Source organism: Ixodes scapularis, unplaced genomic scaffold (assembly GCF_016920785.2).
Source record: "Ixodes scapularis isolate PalLabHiFi unplaced genomic scaffold, ASM1692078v2 PGA_scaffold7__128_contigs__length_106722199, whole genome shotgun sequence".
NCBI lineage: Eukaryota > Metazoa > Arthropoda > Arachnida > Ixodida > Ixodidae > Ixodes > Ixodes scapularis.
In genome coordinates, this window is record NW_024609882.1 from 39,515,856 (window position 1) to 39,533,176 (window position 17,321).

The window sequence follows — 17,321 nt, forward strand, 5'->3', positions numbered from 1 at the left end:
TGACTAGATGGGCAATGACTATATGTGCACCTTGTGCCGCCCCCCCCCCCCCCCCCCTCAAATCCGTCCACGCGCGTTTGTTTCCTCCCGACCTGAAAGGGATACTACAACGAAATTTCGGCGCTCATTTTTGGTCTATATGTGTTCAAAGGAGCAGTATCACATCGAACATACCAATACCTTGTTAAAAAGTCTCGAAAAGGAATTTTAAAACGAATTAAACGATTAGCAAAGAGCACCTGGTGGATGTCGCTAACGCCTCGCTTGTACTGCCCGTCTAGGAGCCTTGACAGCTAGTGACGGTGAGTGTCTCGCCTCCGGCCACGACGAGAGAAGAGGGGAAGGAGGAACACCCCTCTTCCCGAGAATGCCTTTTGTATGTTCCAGAAGTAGCTATTGTCTCCCTATAAGATTATAAAAGATTAACCCGTCACTCAAAATTCGTACAAAACCAGCCGCTTCGGTGGCTGGAACAACTAGGCCATCCTCTCGACGTCAACCTCGCCGTAGCTTTGCTCGTCCCGAGACGACCTACGTCACGATTGCGTTGGATGTCACGGGGTCTCCGCTGGGCCTTCTCCGAGCGCTTGCCAGAGTGGGCCGTATATAACGAAAAATACAGCCACCAGGCTCAAAATACAAACGTGCGATTGTCATTTATGGATATTGTGGATCATAATCAACCTATTTTTGAACACGACGGGAATATTTCAAATTTCGTTGAGGTATCCCTTTAAAGGGCAGCTCCGGCCAAAATTCAAAAGGAAATAAATTACAGGTATCGCTTTACTGACACAAAACACTACACCAGCCAAAATATTACGTCAAAGGGACGCCGCATTTTCAACCAATGCCGATAATAAAAAATGGAAGCCGTTTACAAATCCCTGTAACGCCGAATTGGAGCGCAGCTCTTGAGGAGGAGTAGGGAAGGGTACTGAGGGGGGTCACGTCACCTGCGGGTAGTCACGTGACCCCGGGGTGGTCACGTGATCTCGGGGGGGGGGGGGGGGGGGTACGCTGCGAGCAGCCGCTCTTTAGCGGGCCACCAGAGGGTCACCGATCGCTAAGCAACCTTGGGCTGTGACGTCATGGTCGTTCCCTCTTTTTTTTCCCCGGTCCGGACGGGCTTACCCGTTGCGCGGTCGAGCAGCGTAAAGTGCGCTTCTTTGAGACGCTACCGCCGCTACATCGGCTGGTGATTGGTGTGTTTAGCCGTTGCTTTTGGCGGTAGCCCGGTATGGTATAGCCTTTTGTTTATTTGCTTGTGAGGACACCAAAGCTCGTTTTAGCGAGCAACTCGGTGCGCTCGCCCGCATCGTGGTGTCAGACAGAGGCACTCTCCCTGCGGGCTTCGTCAGCAGGTGGCAGTGGGTCATGTGCATATGGGTTAAGCCACCAGCTATCGTCGTCTTCAACGTCCTCACTAAACGACGTGTCTGCTGAAAAAAAAAAAAAGAAGCCCGCTCAGTTTAGAAATCGGCAAATGAACATGATGCGGGGATTCAAAATTAAATGCTTTATTTATCCCATATGGAGAAAGGAGGCAGAGATAAAAAAAAAAAAACATTTGTGGGTGGTCGATATACGTTCTGCAAGGATGATTCCAGCCGAAGCAGAGTGAAGTTGTAAGGTAAAACATGGAGTCAACATAGCAATGAACTTAGCATTACTAAGTGGCATGTCGTACACAAAAGATAAACATGATAAAAGTATGCAGATCACTAAAGCAGTCATTGTCAAGTGCAGTGTTCAACATGGAGCATTCACGCTCCGTTGAATGGGGAATCGTGGGAATGTAGACTACAACCACTAACAAGCTCCAAACACAAGTTTTCTTTGTTTTGTTTTTGTAACTTTTAAGTGCGGTAAGTATCTTTTTTTTTATATTTTCACAAATCAGATCCACCAACTAGACGACCTTATGTGGTAAATTACAGTGTCGTAGCTCACAAATTCGATTTTCACGCGCCTAAGGAAAGAAAAAAAAAACGTATACAGCCCAGCACACGTGTGTTCGGACGCCGCTGCCCGCACCGGAGAGCCCGCAAGCTTCGTGTCTGGGACTGACCCCCTGCGCGAAGGCGAGAGGCCTATGAACGAGTACTGACAAGCACACGCACGGCGACGGCCCCCCGAGTACTGTACGTCACTGGCAGCGCGGCGTAGAGCAATGCCGCTCCATCCACGGAGCCCCGATGACAATTTAGGCCTAGAGACGAGTACGGACGAGCGCACTCGTGGCAGCGGCCTCCGTGTACAAGTTAATCAACACCTGCCGCGTGCGCGTTCCACCGCTCATACATAAAATAACAAACAATCAGAGTATTTTGCCACAGAAAGTTACTTCCGCCGGTTTAGCGAAATAAACGACTACGGAATCGATTTTGGCGTACGCTATAACCACTACCGTACTCGAAGCGGAGGGGTAGTGAGGTCAGCGTCCTATACCGGAACCCAACAAGTTAACTCGCCGGCCAGTCGGTAGCTTTTGGGAATATGTACTAACTCTTGCTACATATGGTGGATATCTACCACGTATACAAAATTAAAACGAAACAGTTTACCTTTTATCTTTAAACGGATAGCGCAACAGAGGTAGGTGCCTTGGACCGCGTACTCGTTGAACGAGAACGACCATGACGTCACGTCCGCCTAGCGGCGGGGTTCCAGTGTTACCAGGGCCTCGAGTGGCTAGCTTCGGTTTTGTCGACCGCGCCCCAAAGGAAACTTCGAGGTGTCGATATCTTTAAAACTGCGCACAATACCGAGAAAAAAATTACTCCTTGTAATGCATGGACGCTGACTGCGCTAAAAACAGTTGTAATCCCAAAATCAAAACTATGGACCGGAGTTGCCCTTGAACCAGTGTTAGCTCGAACGCGACTGCCTCATCACTGTGCGTTATCAACGCGTCGGCTACGTTGCCCTTTAATTGGCCAGCGTATATTTGCCTTCTAATGCGCCAAAGCTCACCACCTAGATAGAAGGTCTTCGCATGGTCTCTTCTCCCTCTATGAAACGTCATCAGAGTCGGATCGCGCTAACTCGGCCATTGGGCTCGAGCCCGACCTTCGACACGTTGATTGAACACGAGCCCCAGCCGAACAATGACACAGCACTCGTGCCCAATCTGACGCTTCGATCGCTCTGACTCTCATTATGCGTGTGGAGGCCTTCTGTCTAGAAAGGAAGAAGACGACGACGACACTGCTGCTGGTAACCCTTTTCGTGTCTCTGAATTTTCCTTACGTAGCCGATAAATTGCGTGTTTAAACAGTACATTCGGTGGTTAGCAACTAACAGAACGACATAGGATCTTCGTGCGCAAAGGACCTCCTGAAGGGAGGCCAGGGGGGCTATGTTGCGCTTTTTGCACTCCCAGGAGACTAGGGAGAGGGAAGTGACGTCAACAACGCAGCAAATGCAGATTGGATGTTGATTTTGTTTTCTTCTGTCAACATCCAATCTGCATTTGCTCTAGTCGTTGACGTCACTTCCCTCTTCCAAGTCTCCTGCGAGTGCAAAAAGCGCAACATAGCACCCCAGGACATCAACAAATATGACCTCGGACATCGAGTCATCGAACGCTCCCATGTCCATTGATATGGATGAAGCTCGGGCAAGCACATCGACGATCATCAAAGACGGCTATGAGATTCCGCCCATACACTGCACCGCTGAAACAATGAGCAGTTCTTCATCGATAATCGTGTCTACTAATGACGAGTTGCACTCCGACGACGGGGACTACGAGGTCGTTCATGGCAAGAAAAGACGAAAGACAAGCTAGAGCTCAGCATCGCATTCTAAAGAGAAAACCAACCTACAAGTCGGATTCACCGTACTGTACATGCCAACTGACACCAGCAAGGTTGCATCGCTCAGCAAATTTAAACTGAGTGACTACCTGAACAACATCGCACCAGACATGGTGAGTGTAGCTCGTATCAACAAAGCTCGTAATATCGTTGCGGTTGACGTTAAAAAGCCTGCCCTCAAAGCCGAACTCCTGAAGCTAACCAAGCTATGCGCACTGCCGGTGCGTGCTTTTCTACCTAGCGACCGCACAAATTGCTATGGCGTCCTTCGAGACATCGACCCTGACTGCACAGAGACCGACATAAAAACGCGACTACAGTCAACCGCCTGCATAACGGAAGTGAAGCGCCTTGGAAAGACATCACCCGTTGTGCGAGTGTCGTTCGCAACAAAAGTATCTCCTCAACATGTCAATGTCGGTCTTGTAAGAACGGAAGTAATTCCCTACCGAGCACGCCCCTTGCAGTGCTACAGGTGTCACAAATTCGGCCACATCGCAGCTGCCTGCGCAGAAGAAACCCAGTTATGTTCTCGGTGTGGACAATGCCACAAAGACAAGTGCGAAGCCAACCTCTGCTGCGTCAACTGTCACGGAAATCACGCCTCCAACGCACCTGAGTGCCCAGTGAGGGCAAGGGAGGCAGAAGTAGCGAGGTACAAGTTAGAGCACAACACCACATTTCGTGAGGCAAAAAGTGCTGTGCATGCAAAAAGACAGGCAAACAAACCAACGGATTCAAACAACATACAAGAAACTAGCGCCTCCTCCAACAATACTCTGCCTCTGACTGCTCAAGACTTCCTCCCCTCTCGAAGACGTAGATAGCACGCCTGCAAATCTGGTCACCACTAAATGTACCGCAACAACTACAGTGCCAGTTTCTAGGAAACCTTCGTTTTGGGACAAACCACACATCAAAAACATCACTTCACATAAGACCTCCAACATGTAGATGACCGGACCCAACCAAGAAAGTGGAACAAAGACTGACTCTCTGTTTAAATCCATAATCCCACTTATGTTCACTGCTCTTCGCAAGATACTGGCCACAACGTCACATACATCAACACTTCATCAAGTGATCAAAGCCCCCCTCACATTAGAACCCATTATTGCCATGCTATGCTAGAGCGTTTCCAAGAAAGCCTTACTTGTCAGTACAGATATTTTCTTCACTGTAACTCGCAAGCTAATGGCATCGAACAGATGAGCCAGATCATATTGAAACTGAGCCTGTTGCAATGGAGTGGAACGAACCCTGTTCGTCACAAGCCCTCTACAAATTTATATGGTATACGCTTCGTAAAACGCTCTCATCAGATAATTTAAGGCACAAACACCTCATACACCAGTATGAACCACAGACCTCAATGCTGCAGGACAGCAATTTTCCACCATTCGCCTGCCCACACCAACTCATCCGCGATGGGAGATATTAATTGGAGGACCACCAAGCATCTTCAACCCCTCTCCTGCTCAGTTTTTCAATGAAACTGTGACGGATTGAGAACGCGACTCCCTGAGCTCCGCAAACACCTATTGGACAACGCCTACAATGCAATAGCTCTCCAAGAACCAAGAATGTCAGCCGGCGACATGCGCATTGCGGATCATGTAGTGTACGCCAGCAAACCACATGTGGCAAGAGGGTTTCCGCGGGCAGCACTATTAGTGCGTCGAAAGTTGCCACAAAGTGAGGTGGACCTCAATGATTTATGCACTGAGAGTGCGGAGTTCGTGGCGGTAACGGTGGAATGGAGAAGACGTCCACTCACCATCGTCTCGGCATACGTGGCCCCTAACGTACCCTGGGACACACATGTACTTGCGGACATTCGAGTCCGAGCCAAGGGAGACCTTATAGTAGCCGGAGACTTCAATGCGCACTCGCAGTCTTGGGGAAACAAGCAAGACTCCCCACGGGGACGGGAGCTACAGGCAACGGTCGAAGCACTTGACCTGAGGAACATCACAAGTGGAAGCCAGACGTTTATCCGTCCTGGAGTGACGGGAAGCGTGATTGATCTCACCTTCACAACTTGGTCCCTGAGGCTCAGTGCAACTCCTCAGGCGGACAGCTGGGGGAGTGATCACCTTCCAATTGTCATTGGAATACCGCCGAAAGTCCCCCTTAGGACTTGCCAGGTAGTCGACTGGGACCACTACAGGACACTGCTTGGAGAAGCACTAAAGGGGGGATTTCCCTTCAATTTAGAAACACTGTCGCGCGTCCTCAAAGAAGCCACCCGTGAAGTCAGCGTGCCATTAACACGTCCTAACCCTGACCTCGAATGGCTTAAACTCCGAGCGAGAAGACGGCGAGCCCAGCGAAAGTCATGGGTCACCGGAAAACCGGAGGATATACTGGCCTATAGGCGACTGGATGCCAGATTCAGGAAACACGGAAAGAAACTGGCGCGCCGACAATGGCGTCTCAAGTGTAGTACTCTAGACAGGCCATCCGGAGGAAGCCGGGCTTGGAGGATGTCGAGAACACTGGCGGGCTGCCCGATTCCCCGAAACCCAGTCCTTGGAATGGCCGTGGCCATGAACCTCCGACCAACAGGCATGGTAGAACTCCTCGCGGATACTTTCACCAAAGTTCCGCTGGTACCGACAGTCCCCCGAGAATTGGGACAAGTTCCGTCATCCCACGGCACCTCTGATGCAACAACCGGAGACCGACTTTACTCTGCGCGAGCTGCACTACGTCCTTGATACCACTGCTGAAGCCCGGCAAGCCCCAAGACCAGCTAAGCTCATACAGGCCTATCTCCTTGACATCATGCCTCGGGAAAGTGATGGAGCGTATGGTGCTACGCCGTCTTGTTTACCACCTGGAAGGGGCAAGGGCTTTACCGGACTGTTTTTCGGGATTCCGGCACCATCGGAGCACAGCAGATGCAATGGGAGATACCGTCAGCTCACTGGAAGAGGCAAAAGCGCAGGGTTGGTCTGCGGTGGCCGTCTTTCTGGACGTCCGCAAAGCCTTTCATGCCCTCCCCCACAAGGCTGTCATTTCAGCTCTACGCCGTTTCGGGTGAACGGACGTCCACTGAAATACATTTGTGCGTTTCTTAGTGAACGCACTATGTGTGTAAAGGCTGGCAACGCGGTGAGCAACCCCCGGAAAATCATCCGAGGAGTTCCTCAAGGGAGCGTTGTTAGTTCGCTACTCTTTGCTCTGGCCTTCGCGTCACTCCCAGCGGCGGCAAGGGTTGGAGAAGAGCCGGCGTACCCTATCAGCATGGCCGTCTATGCAGACGACGTGGCACTCTGGTCCACTGCCCCCAGCTACAGAAGGCAACGTATGGTATGCGCTCTCCAGCGAGCCCTGACAAATGCAGTGTATCGTCTCCACCAACTGGGCTTGGCAATATCAGCCGAAAAAACGATTGCGCTGTGCTACTCTCCAAAGAGGCCAAGCAAGTTCATGCCCACACTACGCATTAGGGACACTCCAGTGAAACTGGCGAAAACGGCCACATATCTTGGCGTCACGTTGGACTCGAGGCTATCCTGGGGCCCAGCAATGAGGGAAGTGCTTCAAAAGATGCGAACCCATACAAACATCCTCCGGATGGTCAGCGGAACTACTTGGGGAACCTCATCTAACATGATGCTGCAACTGTATAGGGGGCTCATCCTGGCCCGCCCATTGTACGCCCTACTTTTCGCCACACTCAGTCTCAACCAGCTCAAAAACTTTGAACAAGCGCAACGCGTGGCACTCAGGATTTGCCTTGGAGTTCCCCGCACAGCCTCGTCTCTACATACGCTCACAGAATCCAGGATTAACTTTGTAGAGAACATCATGCAAGAACGGGCGCTGGGTCATCTGACTCGAATGAGCAACTGCGACTCGACCATCACGCTCCTAATGAGGATCGCCCAGCGGGCTGAATCAAGACTAGGAATGCACCTCTGCATTCTTGGTGACATAGCTGGCACACCAGGACCACTCGCTCCACTCTCAGAGCTGCACAAAGATCCCCACCCCCTGCGTACCAGCCTTCATATCCCTGGACTGCGGTCCAAGAAGAACGTAGCAGTGGTTGTAGCAAGGCAGCTCACGGAAGATCACTTAGTTACCCAGTACGATGGGTGGACCCGAGTGTACACCGACGGATCAGTGGACCCCACCGGAGGCACAGCAACGGCAGCGGCTTTCTTCGAGGCAGCAGCTGTGGGTACCAGTGAGCGCCTGGATCACCAGGCATCCTCCACCACGGCAGAGCTAGCAGCCATACGGCTCGCACTCTGGGGTATTCGGACAGGCTGCACACAGGCCTTATGCTGGGTCATCCTGAGCGACTCAAGATCAGCCCTCGAGCTGCTATCTAGGCTCCAACGGGCAACGCCCCTGGCCCTTTCAATCGCGCAGGATGCAGTCGAGCTTCAGCAAGAAGGCAACGACATTGCCTTCCAATGGCTCCCGAGCGACTGTGGCATTAGAGGCAATGAAGTCGTTGATTTTCTAGCGGTGCGGGCTCACAAGGACCCCGAGTGCCCGCTTTCAACCGTTCCCCGCTTCTCAGACGCCAAGCTCCTTGTGAGAAGAGCCATCGCCCTACAGCACCCGGACCCTGTTGTGGTGGCGGGTACCTTCCCAGCTCGGGTACCGCGCGGCTTCGACCGCCAAACTGCCGCAGTAATACACAGATTACGGACCGGAAGCGCCTTCACCCCGGCGTGCATAAGTCGCTTCAGACTCAATGTTGACCCCATATGCCAGACCTGCGAGGAAACGGCCGACGCCGAACATCTCCTTCTGCACTGCAGTGATCACGAAGAGGAGCGCACCAACCTCCGTGATGCTTTTTCCCGCCTAGGGCTACCTAGTACCAACTTGGAAGAACTCCTGCGTCCAAGAGCCTCACGAGCTACTACGGACAAGGCACTCAAGAGTGTCGTCAGCTTCCTAAGGAGCGCGGAGCTCCTCGAGATACTGTAAGACTTGCAAGAGATCTAGGTTGCTTGCGGCTCCTGGGGCTCTTGGAAATCTTACATCCAGAGGTTTTCGGGAGTTCCAGGAGTCGCGAGTCAACACTCTGAAGAAATCCTCTTCCCCCTTCCCCCTCTCTCCTCCTCTATCTCTTTTTTCCCTTAATTCCCTTCCCCATCGACAGTGACAAGTGCGCCCAGAGCGTAACTAACAACAACGTCGATTTCCTAATAAACATCGCTTCAACAACAACAACAAGCCTTCTGTCTAGGCGATGTTGGCCAAGGACGCATCTTAGAACACTTTGTCGCCGTATACAGTCTCCTTCCCTTAGTGTCACAAGACGGCCGTGTCCTCTCCTCATTAACTAGGCATGCACTGGTTTAAGTTCTGATAATCGGAATTATTTATACACTCGTGTGTGTTTTTCTTCTTTGGAATTCTTCCTCCGTGCCGGTCGCGAAATTGGTTCGTTCTTAGAAGTGTACCCTTTGACTGTCGTACCTTGCCTTACCTACAAACTTAATACCCAATTCACATTGCAGCGTAAAGGTACCTTTAGTTTAGGTTACTTAGCTGAACGTACCTGTAGTAAACGGCCTTCTGAATCACACGATAAACTAACGGAGCGCTTTGAGTTGATGTCGATTACGTTCCTGCTAAGCCGCGAGAGTAGCACGTGATAAACCATTATTCCTTGAAATCGGTTTGACGCGCAGTTTTTTGTTATTGTGTGGGAAATATCACTTTAAAACCCAAATATTATTTGTGTTTGCTTTTCCGATACTTTATTTTATTACTCTAAGTCTAAGGGCGCATCTAAATGAGTCTTGCTTTAAAACGTCCCCCCGTCTGGCCACACTGGCCCTAATCAGCTGCATTTACGAGTTTCCATTCCATGGTGTGCGACCTTTTTCTGTTTAGTTATAGCTATATTTTTCCGCAAAGTTTTCACTAAAGTAACAAAATAGTGCCCGGCAGAAACGAACCATTGTTCGTTTCTGCCGGGTACCGTGAGACTCATGGTTACGCCAGTCTCGCCATTGAAAGGTACAGGGGACGACGAGCTTCTGGGTCCCTAAATTGCGCTTTTTGGCTTCCCAGGGCGACCAGGGAGAGGGAAATGACGTCAAAAACTCTCTTTGTATGTTGATTGGTGGAGTCACTGATGACGAATTTCTGCGATGTCGTCACGGCGTCAGAAGGTGACTTTCCGCGATGCGTGGTGTTGCTAAGATACGCCGTGGGAGTCCAAAAACCGCAACATAGGGCCCCTGGATACGGTTTGGTCGCTTCAACAGCAGCGGATCCAGTTTAACCAAATGGAGGAGCGGATCCAAGCAATGGAAGCAAAAGCGGACACACTCGAGGAAATGGGGTTCGTAGCAGAGATCGCTTTCCACGTGCTGCCGCTGCTACCTGCTAGCTGGAGTGTGCGTTCCTCGTTAATGTATTATTCCATCACATCTGTGTTTACAATCAGTTCATAATTTGCCACTTATATATATTCAATTTGCTCTAATTCATTAAACAAGATATATTTATATATCTGTGATTTTTATTTTGAGTTCGTGGGTTCGAGGCCACTCCCCGTAGCTGTAAAGGGAGCTTGGCGAGCTCCGTTTAACACAGGACCTCCCTTAGCGAAAGGGACCTTCATGCGCCGTGTGATTACGACTTCCAGCTCTCTTTACTACAGGTACAGTCGGCGGCAAAAGTTTCCGGGGCGCGGGAGCGTCAGCCGAAATGACTGGTTGCGCCTTCTGACGGCGCGCGGCCGCTCTCAAGATGCACGCTTCGAGAATGTGCTTCCTTTCGTGCTCAAAGTCATGTCTTTTTTGCTCGCTTCCGCCCGACGTGCACGAGATAGCCAGGACTGGCGCAAGGTGCCGCTATGACAGCCATCATGCTAAAGCCCCTCTATCCTGGGAAAAGTGGCGCCATTCATTATAGTAGAAATGCTCGAGGCACGTGCTGCGCGCCTCTTCTGGGAAATTCATGGCGGCTGAAATCTAGCTCAGTGCTGTGCAGTGGCGCCACGATCTTCCCAAGGGCTGTGCGTTGCATATTCCTCGTGCCTCGACGAACCTTCCGCTACTTTGGAAACATGAAGGGGCTTTTTCATGCCGCGCGGCTGCCTCAGCCACCGTGATGGGTGATGAAGCTCGCGCATGCTACAGATAACCTTTGCGGCACCTTGCGCCAGTCCCTGTTATCTCGTGGGTGTCGAACTGAATCGGGCGAAAAAAGCATGACCGCGAATAAGAAAGGAAGCGCATGCTCAAAGCGTGAGTCTTGAGAGCGGCAACGCGCCGTGAGAAGGCGCAGTCTGTCTTTTCAGCTGGCGCTCTTGTGCCCCGCAAACTGTTGCTCCCGACTGTACCTGTGCCAAGGGTGCCTTTACGCTGCCGTGCGAATTGGGTATTAAAGTTATTTACTCGAAAATAAATGATGAGACAATTATACTGACGGCCATTAATTTTTGCCAATGAGACCTTTTGTCATCAGTCGTATATTATTATTATTATTATTATTATTTTTTTTTTTTGTGGTTGTGTGATGGTCAGTTTTTGGAGGAACAATTTGGCCCTGGTTTCAAAAATCGCCCTGCAAACTGTGCGGGAAAGATAGTGCTGCTCCGCTCTATTATTAAGCCATAGAGTTTATGGCATAGCAGTATTTTCTTCTCGATGCTTACGATTTGCAGGAAAGATTTGGCCCGCGTTTCAAGAAACAACCTGCAAACAAGCTCGGAATGACGGTGTATCTCGGCGAATTGTTTTGTACGACACTAAAAACGGTGATTATTGAAAAAAACAATTCTGAGAGAAAGGAAAAAAAAAACATTTGATGTGTACACATGCTTATAACGCTTTACGAGTACCAGTGCATGCAAACGACGGACGACGAGTCCGAATACGGTTCAAAGTCCGAGTAAGTACTCTTTATCGAAGTCACGTATACTTTTAAGTTTTCTTCTCGTCTTGCTTTCTTTCTTGTTTCGCAAGATTAAGCTGATAACAGCCACCAGTGTAGTTTCAAACACAGCCGTCGAGGCCTGACTTGAATCGAACGAATATATTGCGACCATTGATGGTTACCGACCGACTGACCTACCTCTTCTGCCCCTTTCCCCCAAGATCAGCTATTTCAGCGACTCTGGGCTGGCATGACCCAGAGACATGCTTTTGACAAACGTTTAAAGTAAAACAAGTTCCTCGAAAATAATTCTCACATAAAAAAACAAAAAAAAAATATATTTACAATTTTCTGTGACGCCGAATTAGAGCGCAGCTCTTGAGGATGAGAAGGGAATGCTACGGAAAGGAGAGTATGCCCCTCTTCCCTCCCCGCTACATATAGCGGGAAAAGATTTTCCAATAAATTTTTGGGGGAAAATTTTACCCTCGTGATGTCACACGTGACGTAACTAGGGTAAATTTAGCGGGAATTTTTCCACCAAATTTAACGGAATTTCGCGGGTGAGGTGAGGAGAACGTTTATTTAAACCTAGGACAAACGCCAGTCCCCAAAGCGGGGGCCACACCGGTCAGACACCACACAAAAGACAGTCCTCATATATATTAATTTCCAAATTTCCATATTTTCTCAGACATTTTTCGGAAACCAGCGCGGTTTCCGACGCATGCTGTCGTGCGAAACACAGCTATTTGTATTTCTTTAAGACATTCATGCAAATTTACTCGCACTTATGGAAACTCACGCGATTTTCATCGACTTTTTGAAGGCGTTTGAGAAGGTTCCACACAAACTTCTTCTCAAATTACAGTCAGTGGGAGTCGAACCGAGTGCTTTATGTTGGATAGAAGCATTCCTAACCAACCGAACGCAGTACGTTACGAGTAACCCTAATTCTTTTTCTGTCAAAGTTAAATCCAGTGTGCCCCAGGGAACAGTGTTGGGACCACTGTTGTTTCTTGTTTACATGAACGACCTTCCGCACTGCATCAAATCCAATAGAGGATTGTACTCTGATGATTCTGTGCTTTACCGAAGAATCGCCGATATATCGAAGAGTGCCCTTTTACAACAAGATCTTGACAGCTTTGTGTTATGATGCAAGGAGTGGCAAATGCAAGTTAATGTAAGGAAGACAAAGTGTATGTGATTTACAACTACACGTAAGACTTTAAATTCTAGTCACATGCTCCACCACAGTGTAATGGAGAATGTTATTAGTTATAAATACCTTGGCGTCTTTTTAACAGCTAACCTTAACAGGGAAACCCATATAACGAGCATAGTTATGAAAGGAAGCAGAGCAGATCGTTAGCTTACATTAAATGCCATTTGAAGTCAGCTGCGCAAAAAAACGAAGCTTATTGCCTTTAGCTCTATTGTAAGATCACAGCTTGAATTTGCTTCCTCAGTATGGAACCTCCAGCAGTCTTACGTAATAGACCTGCCTGAATGAGTACAAAACAAAGCTGCGCGCTTCATACTCCAAGATTTTAAACGTGAAAGCAGTGACACAGCGCTGAAGGATACACTTAACATTCCTTTTTTGAAGTACCGAAGAGCTTGTGCGCGCTTAATAATGTTACAAAGACTGTAATATTGTTCCCCAGAATTGACAAAGCAAAAATATTGTAAACCTGAGCATCACATATTACCGCGTTGTTGCTAATTTCATTTATCCTCGCCACGAACGAATCTATACAGGTACTCACCATTGCAACTGTCGACCGCTCTGTGGAACAAGCTGCCCGATGACATGGTTATTCTAGCAAATATGGATGATTTCAGAGATGCGCTGAATAAAGCGCACGACCTGTGCGCCAGTTGTTGAATTGTGTTGTATTTAGGTAAGTTTTCATTATTATTTTGTAACCCTTATGTAAAGCCCACAAATGGCCGATTTACGGGTAATAAAATGAAATGCAACGAAATCCGCGCCCCGAGTGGCGCGGTGCACCAAGTTCAAAGAGAAACTCGGCACGCGCCACCCGAACTACGAACACCTGGGCGGCTCGCCCCCACAGGCCGGGCCCACGATGCACTAGCAGCGCGACCCCGGCCCAAGGGACCGACGCGGCGTGGTCGCTTTCAAGCGCGGCGTCTACGTCGTTGGCGGCGTGAAATGATGTGTATCATCATAACGCGGGCCCAAGTCCACTCCGCCACACAAAGTCGAGGAGGGAATATTGGCAATGTTAGATACGTGTGACGTCACGCGACGTTACACGTGACGTCATACGTTGCGTGCTCCCTATAATGAAGTCACGTGCGGCGTCACGCTGGTAACCCTCATGAGGGTAACCATCGTGAGGGCAACCCTCGTGAGGGTAATACTCGTGATCCTCGTGAGGGTAACCCTCTTGATCTTCGGGAGGGTGAACCTTGTGAGGGTAACCCTCGTAACTCTCGTGAGCGTAACCCTCATAACCCTCATGAGGGTAACCCTCGTCACCCTTTTGACCCTCGCGAGGGTAACCCTGATAACCCTCGTTAGGGTAACCCTCGTGACCCTCGTGAGAGTAGCCCTCATAACCCTCGTGAGGGTAACCCTCGTGACCCTTGTGAGGGTAACCCTTGTAACGCTTGTGACTCTCGTGAGGGTAACCCTCGTAACCCTCACGACCGTAACCCTCGTGACGTCACACGTGACGTCACGTGTGACGTCATTATGGGAACTTCCCATAATGCAACGCGCGGTTATGCCGACGGCGACGCGGACGACGATGTTGACGCCGCTGAAGGCGGAAACGGGCGCCTAAGAACTGCGCTCTAAAAATGTCTAGAAATTAGTACCTACTAATTTTAACCGATTGTGGTTTTTTACACTGGCAGACATTGATTGGTGTGTTTTGGTAAGAGCAGGAGCATCTGTGGCTTATAATTCATTTTTGTCTTAATTACGGCCGGACGCCTGACGCTACGACCTGACATTGAACCAATCAAACAGCATCACGAGCGGAACAGTATGGTGTTCGTCCTGTTTCTTTCATTTTGATTGTGATTTATTCTTCAATCAGGGCCCGAAAGCATTACAGAGGGAAAGAGCAGAAAAACAAATTTAAATAATAAAAAGAATTACAGTTTAGGCACGATCAAAAAGAATATTATTATTAAGGCCAGTTCTAAAAAGTTCGGTGTCCGTGATAATGGCAATTGTCCCTGGAAAGATGGTTCCAGTCCTGGGATGTATGGGGCACGGAGATGAATGAAACGTCGCCATCGAACTCGGGACGCCGACATTTTTGCGGATGATCGAGACGAGAGGAACCAAGACCCAATAAAGAAAGACAAGCAACTTTTCGGTGGAAGGACAAGGGTGGCAATGAAAGGGTAGTCATCATGCTTGTAATGCTTGCAGTGCACTGGTGGATTGTGAGAGTTAAACGACCAGATATGTTTTGGATGGCTTCCAATGGAAGAATGAGAGGGGCTTGTCCGGGATCCCATACAGAAGATGCATACTCTTACTTTGAATGAATTAGTGCTTTACCTCAATAATCAGGTACCCACGTGCTCTATCATATCTGTACGTGTTTTAACTTAATTGAGCCAATCATGTATGTTGAAAACCTAGTGATTTGGGCTTTAGACGCTTTTTGATTGATTCCATCAGCTCGTATTGTCCGCTGCGGTTGTACTTAAGGTGATACAAAATATAGAGTTACGAGAGCATGCAACGATGACGTAATTAGCTTATGGTATTGCTTACTTATTCATTGCCACTGGCTTCAAAAGGCTTCAGAGGTAGTTCTTTGTGGATGTCGAGGTGTGTGGCCAAGTGTCTTCAATAGGACATGGAGGCAAACAATGAGTAGGACACCTGAAGTTGTGTTGTCGGAAGGAAAGCAGACTTCACGCTGTGGCGTATAATTCTATAGGGACCTTTTCCATGACGTCACTATTTAGTTTGGTCCCCAAATTCCGGTCAAGGGTTGCGCTTGTAACCGCAAGCAGGCACATTTCTGCCTGTCGCTCTTTTTCTGTGCTGTGTGGTGTTTGCACAGGTCAGTGTGTAGTGCTTCTGTTCTTCAATGCGACAGAACTTCTTTGAGGGAAGCCTCACCGTCCCCGGAAATTTTAATTCTTAACACGAAACGTCTTTTCTTCTTCTCTACTTACCATCCTCTCCTTATTGCAGGAAGGCACGGTCCGCGGGATGAGGCACTCGCTCTGGAGCCGCAGTATTCACAATACCTCGTAATTGAACTGAGGAAGAGGTATATCAACAAAATCGGGCTACGTTCTGAGTACGACCGCTCTTGACGCGCCGAAGGATACGCTGGAGTAGGAAGAGTGACATTTGGCAAGCGGCATATAGCATATATAGAAGAACAGCAATGCTGTCGCAATTTGATGTAGTCTGCAACGAAGCACCGCAGTAACACAATCCCTCTATTTGTGTTGGAGTGCACGGCAAAGTACCAGTAGCCTTTAAGCATGTTTTATCGACCATGCGTTCGACTGAGAAATCATTTGTGTAGTCATACGGCTATACAGAGTCATACTTGTACGGAATGACAGCCGGGTTTGAGTCCCAGTGACGCGTCAGAGGTAGAATAAATTTGAATTAAACATAACCTGCTGGAGAAAAGTAGGTCCGTTTACCAGTCATACGCACCACCAACCGTTTGAAATTTTTATTAATATATCTCAACAACGAATGATAAGTCTGGGTGGCATTTATACGGCGTAAGCAGTAAAATACCAGGTGTTTATGTGATGGCTTTAACGAGAATTTCTAAATATAGGGTGGTTGAAAAAAATCTCTTTACGCGAACAAATTGCTAGCCACGGCGGACATCAGGAATTGTAAAAGTACAAAAGTTAGCTGAATAATTATTCATTATATTTTAATTAACATCTTAATGAAAAAAAAGATCTTGTTCCTATTAGGAACTTGCTGAGTATCATCCAGAACCACTAAATCAACCCATTTTAGAAAGATTTAAGGCGCCTACATCATTCTACGGCGTTCCACAAAAACGCTTAAATGGACCTTTTCCAAATACCGATGGCACCAGGCGGTGGCTGCACGAACTACAAATCGAAGAAGTGACCTACCTGCGTTACCAATCGATTATGGGAGCTAGGCTACCAGTTGCTTCGATCTCTGAGCTGCGTCGCGTTCCCAACGCGACTTTAAAGAGGGAAATCCGTAGCGTCCACCCAAACGTCGTGTTTTTCTTTCCGTCCACTTTCTTCTTTTGTGTAACACAATTATATACATGCTGCAATTGCGTGTTCTACTCGTTGATCTACAGCCTCCTTCCGAATTTCCTCGATATTTCTTGCCGACTTCTACCGCTTGGCATCGGGCGCTCGCGCGTGCGCAGAACGCTTCTCGGAAAAGGTCCATTGGACCCGTTTTTAGGCTTCGGTTTTATAACAGAGCGCACCTTCGCAGAATGCTGCATATGGGCATTTAAATTGCGCGCTGGAATGAAGGCCTCCTGCTTCACTTTTTTTTCCGGACTGCTACCGCCATCTCTGAGAGGAGAGCGCAATGTCAATAATATTTCAACGGCAGAAAGCCTAAACCTCACAGATCAGAGAAACAAAATAAAAGAACAACGT

General features: G+C 48.8%; 1 protein-coding gene across 1 annotated transcript in view; it reads left to right on the top strand.

Moving 5' to 3' along the window:
* The first annotated feature begins 7,070 nt into the window (after positions 1-7,070).
* The window catches only part of LOC120846328, a 63,638-nt gene continuing 53,387 nt past the window's right edge, over positions 7,071-17,321 (top strand). The window contains exon 1 of the mRNA XM_040218061.2: positions 7,071-8,773. Coding sequence (XP_040073995.2) covers positions 7,071-8,773 — 1,703 coding nt within the window. The remainder of the gene's footprint in view (positions 8,774-17,321) is intronic.